At 38.8% G+C, this 17,034-nt stretch overlaps 1 protein-coding gene across 3 annotated transcripts in view; it reads right to left on the reverse strand.

Annotated features, from left to right (window-relative positions):
• ALKBH8 (alkB homolog 8, tRNA methyltransferase) overlaps positions 1 to 17,034 on the reverse strand; it is a 43,199-nt gene continuing 26,165 nt past the window's right edge. For all 3 annotated transcript variants that reach the window (XM_079311963.1, XM_079311964.1, XM_079311962.1), the window contains exons 9-13: positions 13,193 to 13,299; positions 10,329 to 10,483; positions 9,217 to 9,482; positions 1,887 to 2,036; positions 1 to 709 (exon numbers count right to left, since the gene is read on the reverse strand). In XM_079311963.1, the coding sequence (XP_079168089.1) occupies positions 140 to 709; positions 1,887 to 2,036; positions 9,217 to 9,482; positions 10,329 to 10,483; positions 13,193 to 13,299 (1,248 nt within the window). In that variant the 3' untranslated portion in view covers positions 1 to 139. The remainder of the gene's footprint in view (positions 710 to 1,886; positions 2,037 to 9,216; positions 9,483 to 10,328; positions 10,484 to 13,192; positions 13,300 to 17,034) is intronic.

Below are 17,034 nucleotides of genomic sequence, written 5' to 3' on the forward strand. Positions count from 1 at the left end.
TTATTAACTCAATACACAATCTTTATTCTGTTATTTTAAAAGAGGCAATGGCTGGAACCTGCATTAAAAATACCTTTTACACAATACCTTTCACTATAAAAAACAAAAACTCTACAGATAGTAGAGGATGCATCACAGGCTACAACTTTTCTAGAATCACACACCAGTTTCCCTGATCATAATAGCTCTTTTGAACCCTCACACAATCCAGGGATCTGCATACTGCTTCCAGTTCCCCTTCACAGAACACATGGTAATAGCGGTGGAAAACAGGGCTGAATTCTTGTGATTCTTTGGAGCCACCTGGAACCAACACTGCATCAACATTTTTCTCTTTCTTTTTAGTTCCACCTTTCAGGTGCCAGGGAACCAGCAAATCTTGAGAGTGAAAGGAGGTTCTGTTAGTGTGAACAGGCAGTCTAAAGTCTGCTACTGGCTTGGCACTGCAGCTTTCATCCTTCAAGTCATTAAGGAGCTGGTCAGACCAAGCTGAGTCTTGGCTGCTGTTATCAGGCTCTTGGTCACTAAGTGGTCTCTGGGCTGTGCCAGTATTCATTTCCTTGTCTTTGTTTTTACTACCATTCTTTTCCTTAAGGTATTTAGACTTCTGGTTTTTGTATTCTTGTTCCATTGCCCAGACATAAATGAGTGCTGTTCCACCAGGTCTTAGAAGCCGAGCTAGTTCCCGGACAGTAGCCAGTCTCCGCTCCTGGAAAGGAAAAGTGTGAAGCTAGTACATAAACAAGAAGTCAGGAGAATGGAATGGCAGCAATTTCTCCTTACCAAAGATACAATAAAACTTGAAAAAAAGGTGGTTTTCCCACTATTTATTTTCATTCATAATATAACCCACCACTGTGTGCAAGCCAAGGTATTTTCCTAAACACAATTTCTTTGTGGAGAGACCATTCATATCAAGCACTGGAACAGGCTGTCTAGGGCAGTGGTGGATTCACCATCCCTGGAGGTTTTTAAAGGACCTGTAAATGTGGCACTCAGGGACATGGTTTAGTGGTGAACTTGGCAGTGCAAGGTTAACAGCAGGACTTGATGATCCTAAAGGTCTTTTCCAGCCTCAATGATTCTACTATTCTCTTTCCATTTGAAAATAGTTCTGTGCTGAGCAGGATTTCTTGGACAGATTAGTCCACCTGGAAAAGACAGACACCTTTTCAAGAAGGTGATTCAGTATTTAAAATCCCAGATTCAAATCTACCACACCTGATTGATGCACAGGCTGAATCTATAGCTGAAGGGGTCAAACTTACAGTTTAAACACAGGTCCTCTGACCACACCAACAAAGATATGTCAGCCTTCTCCAAATCAGAGTTCCTTCTACTTTTTTTTTTTTTTTTTTTTTTTTTTTACTGGATTTGGAAATATTCACCTCATTTCTGGTATGCAAAGATCCATGAGGCCTCTCTAAGATGGTCTAGAAACTTGTTGCCATGGCACAGTTTCTGCCAAGAGAACCTTATCCAACCTAGAGATGCAGAATGGTAAGTAGTCTCCCTTTTGTTTGGAGATGGACAACCAATGCACAGATTAAAAAACCCAAAATCACAAGACCTATCTAAGATCTGAGCCAGGAAATAATATAATTCTTGACTCCCAAAGCAGACCCCACTTCTCCAGTGTCATTAATTACAAGAACACAAAAATGATACCCAAACATAGGACCAAAGCTTCAGGGTGAGCAAGGGCATCTGAGAAACAGACCGTGAACAGAAAGTCTAAGAAGCAGCAGTAGCACAACAGCTTAACTCTGCTCTGACAACTGCTTACACCAAATGCAAACTGTGGATTTCTTCCCGTTTGGTTCTTGCCTTTGCTTGTATTGTAGTACTAGCAGCTCTGCAGTACAGTGGAGCAGAGGGTGACTTACTGCTGTTGAGAAGTGGTGGATCACAGCAATTGAGATGCAGGCATCACAAGAACCGCTGCGGATTGGCACTGACAGGGCATCACAGACAAATGCCTGGAAATGTTTTTCTCCACAAATATCCACCAGGTTTTTGCTGCGATCACAGCCAACCTAGAAGAAGAAAATGTTTCATTAAGCTTTTCATGAGAGGATAATTACAAGACTGGAATATGATTTTCATTTGATGCTTACAGTAAGAGAGTCATCACAGTCTCCTACTGAGGGAACACAGTTTAAAATCAAAACAAGAGCAAGTGTGAGTAAACAGCCTTAAGAGGAGTATATTGTTCCCAGGTACAGACAAAGAAAACAACCCTGATGACACACCTGCCCAGTGTCCACATCAAAGGCAGTAAGACAAAACTCACTGTCTTTGAAACATCAGCATTTAGAAGTATTTTTTTAATGCCTGCATAAAAACAATAAATCTAATAAATATAAATGATCGAGGCACCTTCTGAAAGAAATAGTGAGGCATGCACCACCCTTTTTTTCATGTCTGCCATGCACACTGAATACTCCCAAAGCCCTGTTACCAGGTTATATATATCAAACTTTGCATGTATGAGAATAATAAATATATTTGTTTTCAGTGACTAGCAAGAAGCAGATTGCAGAGAACAGGTTCAGAATCCTAAATAATTACTGTTGACAGTGTTTATTGCATTTGACACCAAAAGAATACTAAGCCATCTTTGATGCAAGAAGAATAGCAAACAACTTACCCTGCTTAATCAACCCAGAAGAGACAGCAGTACCACTAAAATTAAAAACCTCTTTTGCAATGATTACTGGAAATATATTTCTTTTCCATCATAATTTTTCATTTTATCTGTTCAAATCCTTTTATCTTTCAGCCTTCCACCACCGTTTTGAAGAAAACCAGAATTCTGTTCCAGTATTATTTTGTGAAATCTTACCAGCTGCCTTCTACTCAGGTGCCTGACTTTTGATCCAAAGTAAATTAAACAGTTGTGAAAATGCCAACCTGACAATAAAAGATAATCCTCCACAAAAACTATGAATATGTACATATAATCCTGCCAATTTGCAATAAACAGACCTGAAAAGATCAATCCTAACATTGCTTTCTTCACACTCATTCCTCAGTCTCTCGCATTTACTAAAGCACTAAGTGAATTGTGTTGCTTATGAATAAAAAAGGAAACCCTTATTTACTTGAATGCAAACAAATCCCCATCATTTTACACAGGCAGCCAACTGAAGTGTCTTTAAATTACTCTGACAACCTGCATGTTAGTGATTGCACACCTCATTACTGGTACCTTTAACTACTTCTGCAATTAAGACATTGGCTTGGAGTTCTTAATAATAAAACTCAAAGGACCAAATTCACTGCTGGCAGAAGGAGGAAGAAAAATACTTGCAGCTTTCAGTGAGGGGAAGCTTTCCCAGAAAGAACTGCTTTGGCCCTCCACATCTAGAGTGAAAATGGGCTGGATAATGGAACACAATCCCCCGTTCCCAAAATGACCTTGAAAAGGACTACAATGTATGTTGATGAAATTGAATGAACTGAGAATAACAACAAAGGCATGACTGCCAGATTGCAAAGCCCTCATTTGCATCTAAATTATATCAAATATTATGAAGTCAGGTTTACTTATATTGACATACTTTCTAAAGCAAATGTACATCCAAAGCAAGAAGACGCTGTTTTACAGTGGAAATGGAGACCTTGAAACAGAACACTTTGAACACATGGCTGCTCTAAAAGAGGTGTATTAGGCTAAAACTTTGTGGTTTTAAATGCAAACATGACAATAGGTGCTATGTATATAGGCATACATGGTGAACACAGGGAGTCACCACAGATGCCTGGTGCTGAAGCAAGGCAACTTTAGCATCCTGACTAGAATTACCTCTAGGTGATATCTCAAAATAATTATAATCACCACACTCCTGCTTCTTCTAACTTACAAGACACATGCATTCATTAAAAACCAAAACACATTTGTTTCAGTCACTTAGAAAACAATAAGGTAGCAAAAAGCAGATAAGTTTAGTGGTGCAATACCAGCTTAGAGCTGCAAAATTACCTGTGGTGTTTATGAGTACAGAACACATTTACAGCAAACTTAACTTTTCCATTACTAACTGATTTTTAAATTCTAAAGCATGCAGAAACTTTGATGAAAATTCATCTACAGAAGAGTTCAAAGGACTGTTTTAATTGAGAATAGGTTTTTCTCTCTCTAATTAAATATATATTTAAAGCATTTAAAACAAATCTCAAAATATAGCTGTAAAGCTTTCATTTTTGCCAGCTCATTTCTCTATTTTTGATGTTCAGAGCAGGATATTTATTGTCATTGCTAGCATCTCTTGTAGAAGAGTGGAGAAAGGCAGGTGAATTACTATTAGTCTGGCATCCAAACCCAAAAGAATCTAGTACATTTCTTGGTGAGTCAAGCTGTATGTATATGTTTTTGGTTTCTATTTCTTATTATCTATTATTCTTCTCAATCATTTCTTATATCTCAGCTTTAAAAATCAAATTCCTTGCTCAAACTCCACAATTTCTCATATATATCATGGCTGATTATTCAGCTGAGTCTGCCTCAGCAAGTCACTCCACACATTTCAATATTTCCATAAAGGAGGCTGGCTTCTCATGTTTTTCTCATTTTGCTCCAGACATCCACATGCACGCCCTTTTTGGGAAGCACTTCCACCCATCTCTTCACCATTTTTTGTGATGTAATCAATAGCTCACAAGAGCTCAAGAGTGGCCACTGACAGGTACTGTGACTAAAATCCACTTGGATTATATTATCCTTATACACTGAGTTTCAGTGTATAAGGATAAATATCAACTGCATCCAACTCTTACTTTAAAACAGGAAATCTGTATGGAGGCCTGTAACTCTGTAACTAGAACCTCAACAAACAAAACTTAGGAAAGGGACAAAGGTATGTCATCATTCTGGCATACCATACCCTCTCTGGGCACACTAGATAATGCAAACCTTTAGATAAGGTATCAAAAAAAAAAAAAAAAAAAAAAAAACAAAAAAAAACCAACATAAAAGAGGAGAAGTGAAGAAGAAAAAATGTAACACCTGCCCATGCACCTTCACCTCCACCTTTACAGCAAAGAGTACCTAAAGTACATTTTATAAAGTCTGTTTAATATTGTGGTTTAGTATAAATCATTAGTGGGCAAAAGACACTAATAAACAGCTTGCTTGTAATGATGCTGCAAATCTGCAAAAGGGAAACCTTCTTGCATGCTGAAAAAAATATATGTAAAGACAGGTTGAGATTACTCACCACTATGTGTTTTCTTTCACATTATCTCATTATAACTAACACAGCCTGGTAGACTTAGTTCGTTTAAGTATCTGGGAACCTGATTTATTCAGCACATTACAAAGTGATGAACAAAACCATATCTAATTCTGAAATCCAGCCACCGAATAGAATTACGTCGCTCTCCAGAGAAACACCTCAGCTATAACTAACAGCATGAGAAGCTCAAGAAACCAAATTACATTCCAGCAAACAATTCATCTGAGTCAGGCTTTCAGCATTCCTTTCATGTAGTATTTTGGTTTTCCATTGCATAGAGTCAGGCTATCTCTGAAAGCAAAGTGCTATACCTAAGATCTGGAGTGCATTTCTCAGTGACAAAGCAACAGAACCAAGCTGAACAATTCAGCCTTCTTTCCAGTTTTGTGCTGCTCTTGCCCAGTTCCTTCTGTGCTCTCTTCCTGATCTCTCACCCATTTAATGACTATTATTCACTGAGAGAAAAGGGCAGGAAAGGTTTATCTGTCTCTCTCTTCAGTTGCTAAGATATTGTGCACTTACTCCAGGCATACCTTCACTAATTGGTTTTGTCCCTCCTGCTTTTACCCACTACTGAAAAGTCCTTGGGAGAGGAATCTGTTCCCAGTCTGTACAAACCCAGTGCAACTAAAGCCCACCCAACATTATGCAACCATAACACAGTAAATATTCACTCTCTCTCCTCCCTATACCCTGGAAAAAATTAATTTTACATAGTTCCAGTAGATTGCCGTTTGGGACAGTAATGCACAAAACAGAGGTGCACATTTCACAGCAAACCAGGTCTTACAAAGTCTTGTGAAATATTAACTGTGTTACCAATTACCTCTGAATGACATACACAACAGAAATAGCAATGTCTGTATTAAAGCAAATCATTTTGGCTCCTCTATTGCTATATATTTTCCTATCATCAGTACTCAGCCAAGTAGCATAATTTCTTTATACAAAAAGAAAACCTATCTAACCTATGGCATTTTCAGTTATTTGCCACTTAATTTCCCACCAATTCATCAGTTCAATTAAAAATGTAAACGACAAATTTGAAAGACTTCAATGACTTTTCATTCATGCTGTAGTCTGAATGTTCCTGCAGAGGCTTACACATCACCTCTTGGAAACAAAGAAGCAAAGCTAAAGGATGGAGAAATTAATGAGATCATTGCAATAACATCAATGAAACCCTTGTGGTTATCAGGGGAATGGCTAAGGCTGAAACACTTTGTTCCACAAAAATAAAAGCTCTGCTTACACATATGAATATTAAGCTTGAAAACACCTAAATAAACTCTGTTAAAATAATTCCCCCAAGTGAGACTTGGTGGGAAGGGAATTGTGGAAAAGTAACACTAAAACCATGTCTCTTTATTGCATTCATTTAAACAATAACAAGGTGGGCAAGATGAAAAAGTAATCTAAAACTCTGGTAAATTCAACCTTTCCCCAGCCCTTGTGCTAGCTACATCAGACATGGATTCCACCTCCAGCTGCAACATCCCTAACCTGAATTTGTTTGTCGTGGAATTGCTGCTCTCTGACTGTGTCAGAATAACGCAGCCACTGCAGCACTGTCACTTTTGCTGAGCGTAGAGGGACTCGTGCATTTCATTGTCACACGGGACACTCAAGTAGATAAGGCTGCACGTAATCATCCAGAGAAACTGAAGCAATTACAACAGCACAGGCCACGGTGGAGATGTTTCCAGACAGTACCTAAGATTAAAACCATCAAGAGAGCTACCTTAGCTGTGATCTACCATTAGCACTGCTACTTAAACCATGAAAGTGCACAGTAACCTGTAAAGCACATTGCTTGCCTTCAGGAAATGCTTGCCTTGGGTTTTCAGTACCTCTGAGTCAAAACACCCCAAGCTACAGAGCTGTGCCAACAGTGCTTTACCCAATCCCTACACAATTCCTAATTTCACAGCACTGCTTTATTGCTTCTTTCCCAACAGGACCTGGGCTAAGAGCTCCATTACACTCCGCACAAAAAAGAGATATAGAATTTATTGAGTTTATGCCTGGATTTTATGCCTCCAACTAAAGAGAGTAAATGAGGGAGAAAACTGATGTCCTGCATCTAGAGAGTGCTCCCTTTTATCTTAACAATGCACCTCATACATAAAACCTTGTTATCCTTCACACTCAGCTCCATGACTAAACCATGGTAGATGGAATTAACAGCACTTGAGATATCTTGTCAAAAGTTTAAAAACATCTGTAAACACAATATACACAGAGTTTTCTTTAGCCACACTGGCTGCTACAGAAAAATAATCTGGTAGAAAGCAGTCAAGTCCATCCTTCTGAGGCTCTGTGCTGATTTGCAGATGAAAACAGCCAAATGCAAAGTCTAGAATCTATCTCCATCTAAGAACCACTAGTTGTCACCAGGGGAAAATAAAATGTCAAGGGAGGCCTACAGAATGAAGCAATTCCCAGATTCTAGTTTTCAACTGTTTCAAGTGCTTCTTTAATAGTTTCCTCCCCTTCACGCTTATTTCTAATGTTTTTATTTCTCCTGCAGACACATATGAAATTAGATAACTCCTGAAGTATTAGAGGAGAGGAGCTGTCTTTCCTTTGACTGCCATCCAACATAGGATCTTTCCCTTCCTTAGCTGGTTAACTGTGGTCTCCAGAAAACAGACTGGTGCTGGCAATTTCTCAACACAGTAGCTTGCATTAATTTCACTTTAAAAGTCTACCACAAACCTCCCAAACTGCAATTTACCAAATCCATTTTAGGACCAGCTGACCTTCATGATACCCTGATAAATGTTTCTCCTCTCTAGTTAGGCTTGCTGGTTTTTTCTTACAGTAGTCAGGACTGAAAGACTAAAAGACTGAAAGGTACTGAAATAAATAACTAGACTACAGCAGTCGGGCATAAAGATGCCTATTTATTAATTGGTGGGTGTTGTTCTAGCCCATAAGAACAGTAAGGGAAGTAATTTACTAACACAAACAGCATTGTAAATAACAACTTGTCTTCTTTAGCTGAATATATATAACAGGACAGAAACTACTGAAACAGGAAAAACAACTCAAGTTTTATTATCAATAATGAATGCTTTGCCCTATATAGAAGTTTTCAGATGAATGATGGATTTCAGAGTGTTTCACAGGACAAACATGTGAAAGAATCAGACAATCGTGGAACACGACAGAGGAGATGCCATCACACACATTCCTCTGAGATTTCTTTGGGGCTAGAACAATGGCAAGTTTGACTTTTTGATTTCCTCCAAAAACATCTTTTAAATATATGCAATAAAAGCTATCTCTTGGTTTATATTTGTACATACTTTATTTCTCCCTGACAGGAAGGAAGAGAAGTAAAACCCAACTAAGTAGAAACAATGAGAGAAAATAAGCAAGAATTATATCAGAACTGTCTAAAAGTGAAGAAAAGGGAGTGAAAGGTCAAAAATTGTACCATAGTCGAGATCTCTCTGTGAATTTTATGTTGGCATATTTATTGGGCCTGTGCACAGAGCCAGAGGTGGAACAGCCAAACATGACATCATTCACAAATGAGACGTGTCACCAAGCCATAGGGAACTGAAGAGGTCATGAAAAATAGCATTGCCCATGGAGATTTCACCCACTCACCAAACAAATGACAATTTTGTTGGAAGCATTCAAATTGCCCAACCATTTAATAAATTTATTCAACAAGGACAAAAAAGGCTAAACCATCCATTACAACTTTTCAATCCACTGCACCCATTACTATTTCTCTTAATGCATTTTGAATTACAGAGCAGAAGTGGCTTTGAAAAAAAGAAAAAGGTAATGCACATAATGAATACATGTGGAAACATAAGACAATTGGTAATTGATCTTGGACCAGGAAATACCTTTCTGTCCTTGGCATTCTTCCAATGCCAGCCTGATCCTCCAGCATGCTACAAGTGCATGGCAGAATAAACACCAGAATCAGTGAAAACAAATGACAGTAGCTACTACTTACCATGTACAAATCCTTGTTGATGCCAAGGTACTTCCCATTACCACAACCAATATCAGCCACTATTGACCCTGTTGGCAAGGACCTGAGAAACTCTACAATCTGGGGCCATGGGCTATGCCTGGTACTGCTGAAGTGTGTGGCAATCTCTTCATACACCTTGTGTACATATTCTTGCTCCAGTTTTGAGGCCTCCATCTCATTCTGAGGAAATGAAGGTTGCATTGGTCTCTGCTGTTCTTTCTGGCTGTCACAGACAGATGGGTAAACTAGATACAGCAATCGATACAAAATATTAATTTTTTTAAGCAATTTCTCATTGATTAAGCATACTTAGTAAAATTAACTTGAAAGTGAAATATTAAAATGCAAAAAATGCTTCATTTCTCCTTTACCTTTTAAAAACTGAAACATAGGTCAAACTACAGAAGTGTTTGATGACCTGAAAACAAGTAACCGGCCCACATGTGCCAGAGGCAGTTTGCAGTGATCATTAATCTGCCATGTTAATGATGTTTACATTCTCAAAACTGAGATAGTGCCCTCAGTGCCAAAGACCACATCATCATCACAATTCAGCCTCTGAAATTCTGTTTTAAGGGCATAAATGGACTTCAGTTCCATGTGATCATTGAGCCACCTGTCTGTTATTATCTCTACTGCCCTAAGGCACTTTACATGGTTCTGTCACTGCAGATACGACTGCTTCTCCTTCTCTAATGTACCTATTTTCTCAAAATTACAGGCCCCCTCAAAACAAACAAACAAAGAAAAAACCAAACCAATCAAAGCTGAGGAAAAAACTTGAAGCATAGTAGTTATTTCTATTTTGTTATATTATTAAGCATTTGAAATGTCCACGAAACACAAGACTCCAGATTACTTGCCTGGCTCTGGAGCAAGCCAAATGGCCAAATGCCTTCATATGTAGAGAAACTTCAGCAACCATGAATGGAACAAATTCAAGCCATATAGTATGCTATGAACCATCCAAGAATTGCTATGTTGACTGCTAAAACTACCCAAAGGAATCAAATAATCTGCTCAAAAGAAGAAAAGCTGCCTATTGGTGATAAATAACAATTTTGACTAGAAGGTTGCCTCAAGACACTTACTGCAATTGCAAGGGCTTCTCCTCACTTTCCTGAATGTAAATGATGTCCTTGTTTCCCTTCGATTTAATGTTAAATCTCCCACATCACTAGTGATTGTTCCAACTTTGTGCCCAAGTTCTGATGCCTGAATAACATCATATTTCCTGGGTGTGATCCTAAAATAAAGCAACACAAAATAAAGGAATAATTCAATTTGCATAATCAAAAAAAGCCAATCCATTTTTGTAAGAAGGCAATCCTTATACTCTTTGATAGAAATGTGATTACAACATCCTATTTTAACATACTTCTGCTTCTCAGTTTTCAACTTATTCAATTTCAGAGAGAAAAGAGATGACACAAACTAATGAAATGAAGTGTTGTTTAATTGCATGTAATTGCATTTCCCTTCCCTTCTTTGATTTTCTTCCATAAAGTTTGACTGTTTATTTGTCTAGTACTATTTATTTATTTATTTATTTATTTTAGTCCTGGTTTGGCTGGGATAGAGTTAATTTTCTAAGCATCTGTGCTAACAGCAGCAGTGCTGTATTTTGGATTTAGTATGAGAATGATGTTGGCAACACACTGATGTTGCTGTTGTTTCTCATAATAGTTACTCTAAGTGAGGAATTTCCAGTTTTCCATGCTCTGCCACTGAGGAGGGGCAAGAGAAGCTGGGAGACAGCATGGCCAGGACAGCTGACCCAAACTGGCCAGAGGAATATTCCATACCACAGAGCATCATGCTCAGTGTGTGAACTGGGGGTGGGCTGGGCATCAGTCAGTGGGTGGTGAAAACTGCATTGTGCATCTCTTGTTGCTCTTGGGTTTTGTTCCTCTCTCTCTCTCACTTCCTTTCATTACTATTACTAGAACTTCCCAATGTCAAAAATAAAATGCTGCACACCCTCTTGCTTGGCACAGAGTGGTTTCACTATTGCAGTGTCAAGAATGAAGTGTTGCTAGGTTATCCAACCAAATATGGTAAACATCACTAATGAACTTTATCAGAAAAGTCAGAATTTTACTTTCACCTATGAGTCGAAAATACATCTTTCATACTCCTTGATGACACTGCATAGCTTATTTCTAAACCACATATTTCTCTTTCACAAAGAGCTGAACAAAAATGCTTTTCCTGTGCACTTTGTTAATGGGGTCAAAACAAAGTCTCTAATTCCTTGGCATCCAAGCATACACACTGAAAACATGTCCAGATTAATTTCAAAACTGACTCTAGTGCTCTTATAATTTGACTTCTGAGGTGTAGATAAAAGGCATCACAAAAATACATTTTGACATTATGTATGCAAGTGAATTAGTTACAGCTTCTCACTGGATGATTTTAATTTTGATTACAATACAACATTCCAGTGGCATGATGCAAGGCTTACTCCAGCTGAGTATCTTGACCCACTATTGCTTTTAAAAACAGAAAAACTATATTAGGAAAGGTGGACAAGAACCAGCATGGGTACATCTGTACATGAAGAGAAAGGTCTGGGATCTTAATTTTCAATGCAGTTGACTCATTGGTTCTCAAAAGACAGCCATCACTGGAAGTTCAAGGGAGTTAAGTAATAATCTCATTCCAGGTTTTAATAGACAAGTACACTACTCCAATCTCAGTGGTAGCTGGCCAGAACTGCAAGTGCCCACCAGCTGGTGGCTGCCCATCAGCTTCCCTGGCCAGCAATGTCACTGACATGGAAACTGCACTGTGCTCTCTGAGCTCTGCATGACCTTTCCAAAAGACAACTGACACTATTTGACAGGACAGAATAAGAAACTTACAATGCTGGTACCTGTATTCAGTCCTGAAAAAGGGAGTTCACTGCCCTGGGCTTCTATAGCAATGCACAACAGAGGGACCAAGTGCTTTTTACAGCTCTTTAATTTAACAAGGGAATATATGCAGGTGGTATAAGAGCTCTATAAAATTAACAACATTAGTGTTATCAGGGAGTTCCTATTCATTCTGTTTTCATAATACATATTAACCAACAAAATTAAAAGGCAAAAATTTTTCTGCCAATAAAAAGATTTGGTGTATAATTTATGCAGAATGTAATTAGTATCTCCAATTGACTGCTGAACCAGTGACAGCTTGGGTCAAACAACAGAAGAAATGCCTTACTCTGGGCATTTCTGTCCAATACAGGGTTGCCATATGCTTCTAAAATGCATTACTGTCACACTCAGAGTTCATAAAGGTTTTAGCCTTTTTGCCAATTTCAGCACTCCAATTGAAAGTATCTCCCAGTGGTGCACCATTTTAAAAGCATGTATTTAAGTTCTACAATAAGCAAAACCCCAAGACATATTTCAAGAAAACTCTTCCCAGCATCCCAAAACTGCTCAGTGCAGTCTTACCAAGCAGCTAAAGTGTCTCTAAAGCAGCTGGGAACAGCTCAGGAAGACTCCACTCTGCCACCCTCAGGCTCTCAGTGCAGGGGAAGTCAATCTCTTAAACTAGTCCCTCTCTCAAGCCTTTGGCATATGTGATCCAATGGGAAAACTTGTGGGCTGAAAAGAGCTAAAGGGAATGGTGACACTAATTGCACTACAATCAATTCTTTGCCAGCTCAGAGTCATTGAGAACTTTCACACTGCAGATGTGAGAGCAATTTCCGACTGAAACCTCACTTGTAACAGCAGCAGGAAACTGCACCTCAGGGACTGGCAATTAGCTTCCTAAATCCCCAAGTTTTTCAGTTTAACCTAAGCAGCATCTGAGCAGCAGAGTGAATTTGTACATTAATTATAAAACTTGACTTGATTTCTGTCAGGCAATTTTAAATACAGAATGTCATTAAACAAACAAACAAACAACATTTATTATTCCTCTATTATCAGCAGTGCAGGTACTCTTACATACATACCCATGTGTCCACAGGTATCTGGATTCTCCAGTCATCACCAATAAACTGCATCGGGGCAACATAACTGCCACTGTATGGCCATCAGGGTGTTTGAAATCCATCACAATCTAAAAAGAAACAAAACCAGCCACCATGAATGAGCATGACTTATAGAGCTTCTTATACAAGCCAGGTATTCTCAAGCCCTAGCTTTGTTTGTCTCTCTAATGTGTTCAGCTGAATACTGCTATGAAATAGTCACATATTTCCTAGGGATGCAAAAGTCATCAGGTCTCCTGCCCAAAAGCTCCCTCCCTTTCAGCACTATGTTCAAATCAGAGGCAGTCACAAATATGTGTATACAGAGGTAATTACAATTACATATCAATTACATTTCACAATAAAAACTTTGTAAGAACAGTAGCACTGTTCAATCTCTATGTATCCCTGTGAGGCAGGAAAGGACTGCCATTGCTCAGCTAAAGGCAGCAGCATGAGAGGGTTCATTAGCTGCATCTCAATCATCTGAAAGTTATGTACCTGGACTAAGGCCATCAGCTACTGTCTTTTTGTAATATCTATGCAGAGAGACAAGTTTCTCCACGGGGTTATTCATTCTAGTGTAAAATGTAGAGCTAAGTGATGTGAAATGATGCTATGCCCTCTGGAATTGCCTATCCACTGCCATTCACAGTGGATGAGCTGAGACAATTAGCTCAGTAGATACATAACACTGAGATAAGCAGTATTAGGTGAGAGAAATAATTTCCAACCTGCCCAAATTCTTGGAGATTTGAAGCACAACAAGCACATCCCAAGATTCTGACTAACATGCCAGCTATCAGACCATCCTTTTATTATCTGCCATCTGGCCTCCAGCCATGGCAATACACTGAGGTAACACTTTCAGCTTTATTCCAATTTCACAGCCCAGATGGCAGTGGTACATTTTGCTTCTGCTTGGGCTAGGAATGTTATCCTTTTACATTTCCCAAATGAGAGAAACTCTTGCTGTGGAAAATAAGGAGCAGGTCATTTAAGCAAGCCAAATGAGTTACAGAAGATCTACTGAAAAAGAAAAGTGGTCAAAACCTATTCAAGTTAGCAGTTGCTGCTACACTGGAGAATTAGCACCATGAAAATGCTGCCATCTGATTTGTAACCTACTAAGTATGCAATTTAAAAGCAGGCTTACTCCAGTATACCAGATTAAAACAAATTAGGCAGTTCTCCTTCTGCGTACAGATGCTTTTAACAAAGAAAAAACAGTGGCACAATCATCAGTCATTCAGCACAAAAACCCAGCATGACAGAGACTGAATAAGCAAGACTCTTAAACACTACAAATTGCCACTAACAACAATTACTATTTAATGTTGTGCACACTGAAGCAAAGCACAATGGCATTTACATTTATAGGAAAAAAATTATTTATGTTATACTACCACTCAAACAGCTTCTCCTGTTGGGCTATCTAAATTTAAGGGAAAAAGTGACAAGGGTGACAAAGAGTGGGGTTGAAAAGGTAGAGAGATGTCGGGGAAGAGTAATAAAGTGTAACTATAAGCTTTGATTAATAAGCATGAAACATTTCAATAGCTACACAAAGTGATGAATGGCAGACACTTGCTACTGTACTCCTTCCCTTGGACTTTGCAATTCCTTCTAGGAAACCTCAAAGAAGCATGGGGTGAAGAAGGAGAAAATACAGCAGGTTTTACAAGTCTGATGGGGATCCTGTCCTGTAAAGCACAAGTAGCAGAAGGTCTCTGTAAAAGATGCCACTATCTCAATAAGGCAAATAAATCAGAAGATAACTAATCAGGACTAGCAAGCAAGGAAAGAAAAATATTGGGAAAAAAAATGGGGAGTGAAGTGGTAGGATGAAATGGGTCAGATGCCTCAGTCTGTCTTTTGCCTCTTGGCTCACTGCAGCAGGGGACACATGTGAGGGGACAAGATAGAGTCCAGGTTCTTCAGCAGAATGGCATAATAAACTGAACACAAGAATGTCCAGATTCTTTCCTGGAAGTAATCCTGTTACCCTCCTGGTCCTATTTCTGAGTCAGTAGTAACTACAAAGCTCTGCTCTTGCAGATGATATTAAAAAACTACACTTAATCCACAAATCAGTGAGGAGACCTCTAATGGGTTTCCTTGCATTTCCAGTTCCCATCTCCCTCCAGGGCCCAAAAGAGGACCTTGTTCCCTTTCACTTCCATATGCCAGACTGGTGACTCCATGTGAAGTAGTGGGAAACAACAGTGTCTCCAGCTCCCTGCCTTCTCTGTTGTTTTACCTTATTCAATTCCTCTCCAATTCCTTTTCCCCCACCATCTGTGTGGCCCCAGAGTCTCTTCACAGGAGATGCTCCTGAAACCCTGTCCTTTAAACAACTGTGCATCCAAAACAACAGAGGGTCAGAGTGCATATAGGCAGGTGACACATTGGGAATGAGAGGCCACGAAACTATCCCTGGCAGCTGGATTTTCAGGCAGCAGCAGCAGGAAAATAGAGAAGAGCATGTTCTCCTGGCTGAATTTCAGCTACACTAACCCAACAAGAAATACATGAAACAAAATTTCTGATAGTGCAGAATTTGAGGCTGAAAAGCAAGAATTTATCTTGGTAACATCTAGTCCTCAAAGAATCCGAGCTCTGTTACTGCTCCCAACTTTTCTGGGAAGGGAAAGCTTCTGTACTATAATCTCACTGTGTGTAGCTGCTCCCCATCTAACTGAATTTCATCCTTATGAAAAGCTGTGATGATTTGGGAAGAAAAATATAAATAAAATATTAATTTGCTTTCAAATGGGCAATGATATTAAGCAATTAGCAGTAATTAAAACAGTCAAAAATCTGAAACTGACTCTTGCTTATGAAGCAGACTGAGGTCCTCAGTCTAAGGTTTTGCTTTTCCTAAGGTTTTCCACTGATCTATTAACAACAAATTTGACATTGCAATTGAGACAGAGAATAAAATTTAAGGAACATCTGAAGAAAATTATTATAATTCCTATGCTTCATTCCTTTACCTAGATTAAGCACACCTGAATGTTTAAAAACCCCAAGCAGGAGAACTTCTTCTATCCTTTGTTTACAGCACAGTAAAAAGCATTCAACCCAGAAGGATTTCTGAAGAACTCTGCTCCTATCTCTGGCAAGCCTGTTACTGACTGAATTAGATAACATTCCCACACTCCTCTATGTGTCTTTATCCTGGCAGAGCATTCTCAATTGTCACTGTCAAACACACATGCACACAGAAGATTAACGCATTTGGTCCTCTTTTTAATTTACTAAGGACTTACAATCAATAAAGTAACTTTGCCCCTGCTGAATCAATCTGCTTCATGACAGCTTTGCTCCACAGAAGCTATTTCCAATTACTATTTTTGTTTTTACCTATTTTCTTTTTTCTCTTAGCTGGCAGAGTCAATAGAGATCAAATTTCCAGCTAGCTCATGGTGTATCATCCAAGGATTAATCAAAAATGAAAACAGTGGGTGCTATATAAGTTTTACCATTTTTCCTTCTACTATGGAAAAAGTGGGTCTCTGAATATAGCCAAAAAAACCTTAAAAGAAATAAACAGCTAACATCTACTTGTGGTTTTAAATAACTCGTCATGATGCCAAATTATTTAAGAGAGTGTTCATGACAAGGGAGCACATGAAGCAATAAACAGCTTTCAAGGATGGCTAAACACAAAGCAAAGAGACACCCACATTGCAGACATTGTTCCTGTGGTATCAAGTACAGCAAAGTGCAAAAATCATGAAATAATCCAACGTAAGAAGGGAATAAAGTATCTTTTTCTTAACACCTGAGGGTGCAGAAGTCTGCACCACCTTTCAGTGCAG

The sequence above is a fragment of the Erithacus rubecula genome (assembly GCF_903797595.1).
Source record: "Erithacus rubecula genome assembly, chromosome: 1".
In the NCBI taxonomy this organism is placed as follows: Eukaryota; Metazoa; Chordata; class Aves; order Passeriformes; family Muscicapidae; genus Erithacus; species Erithacus rubecula.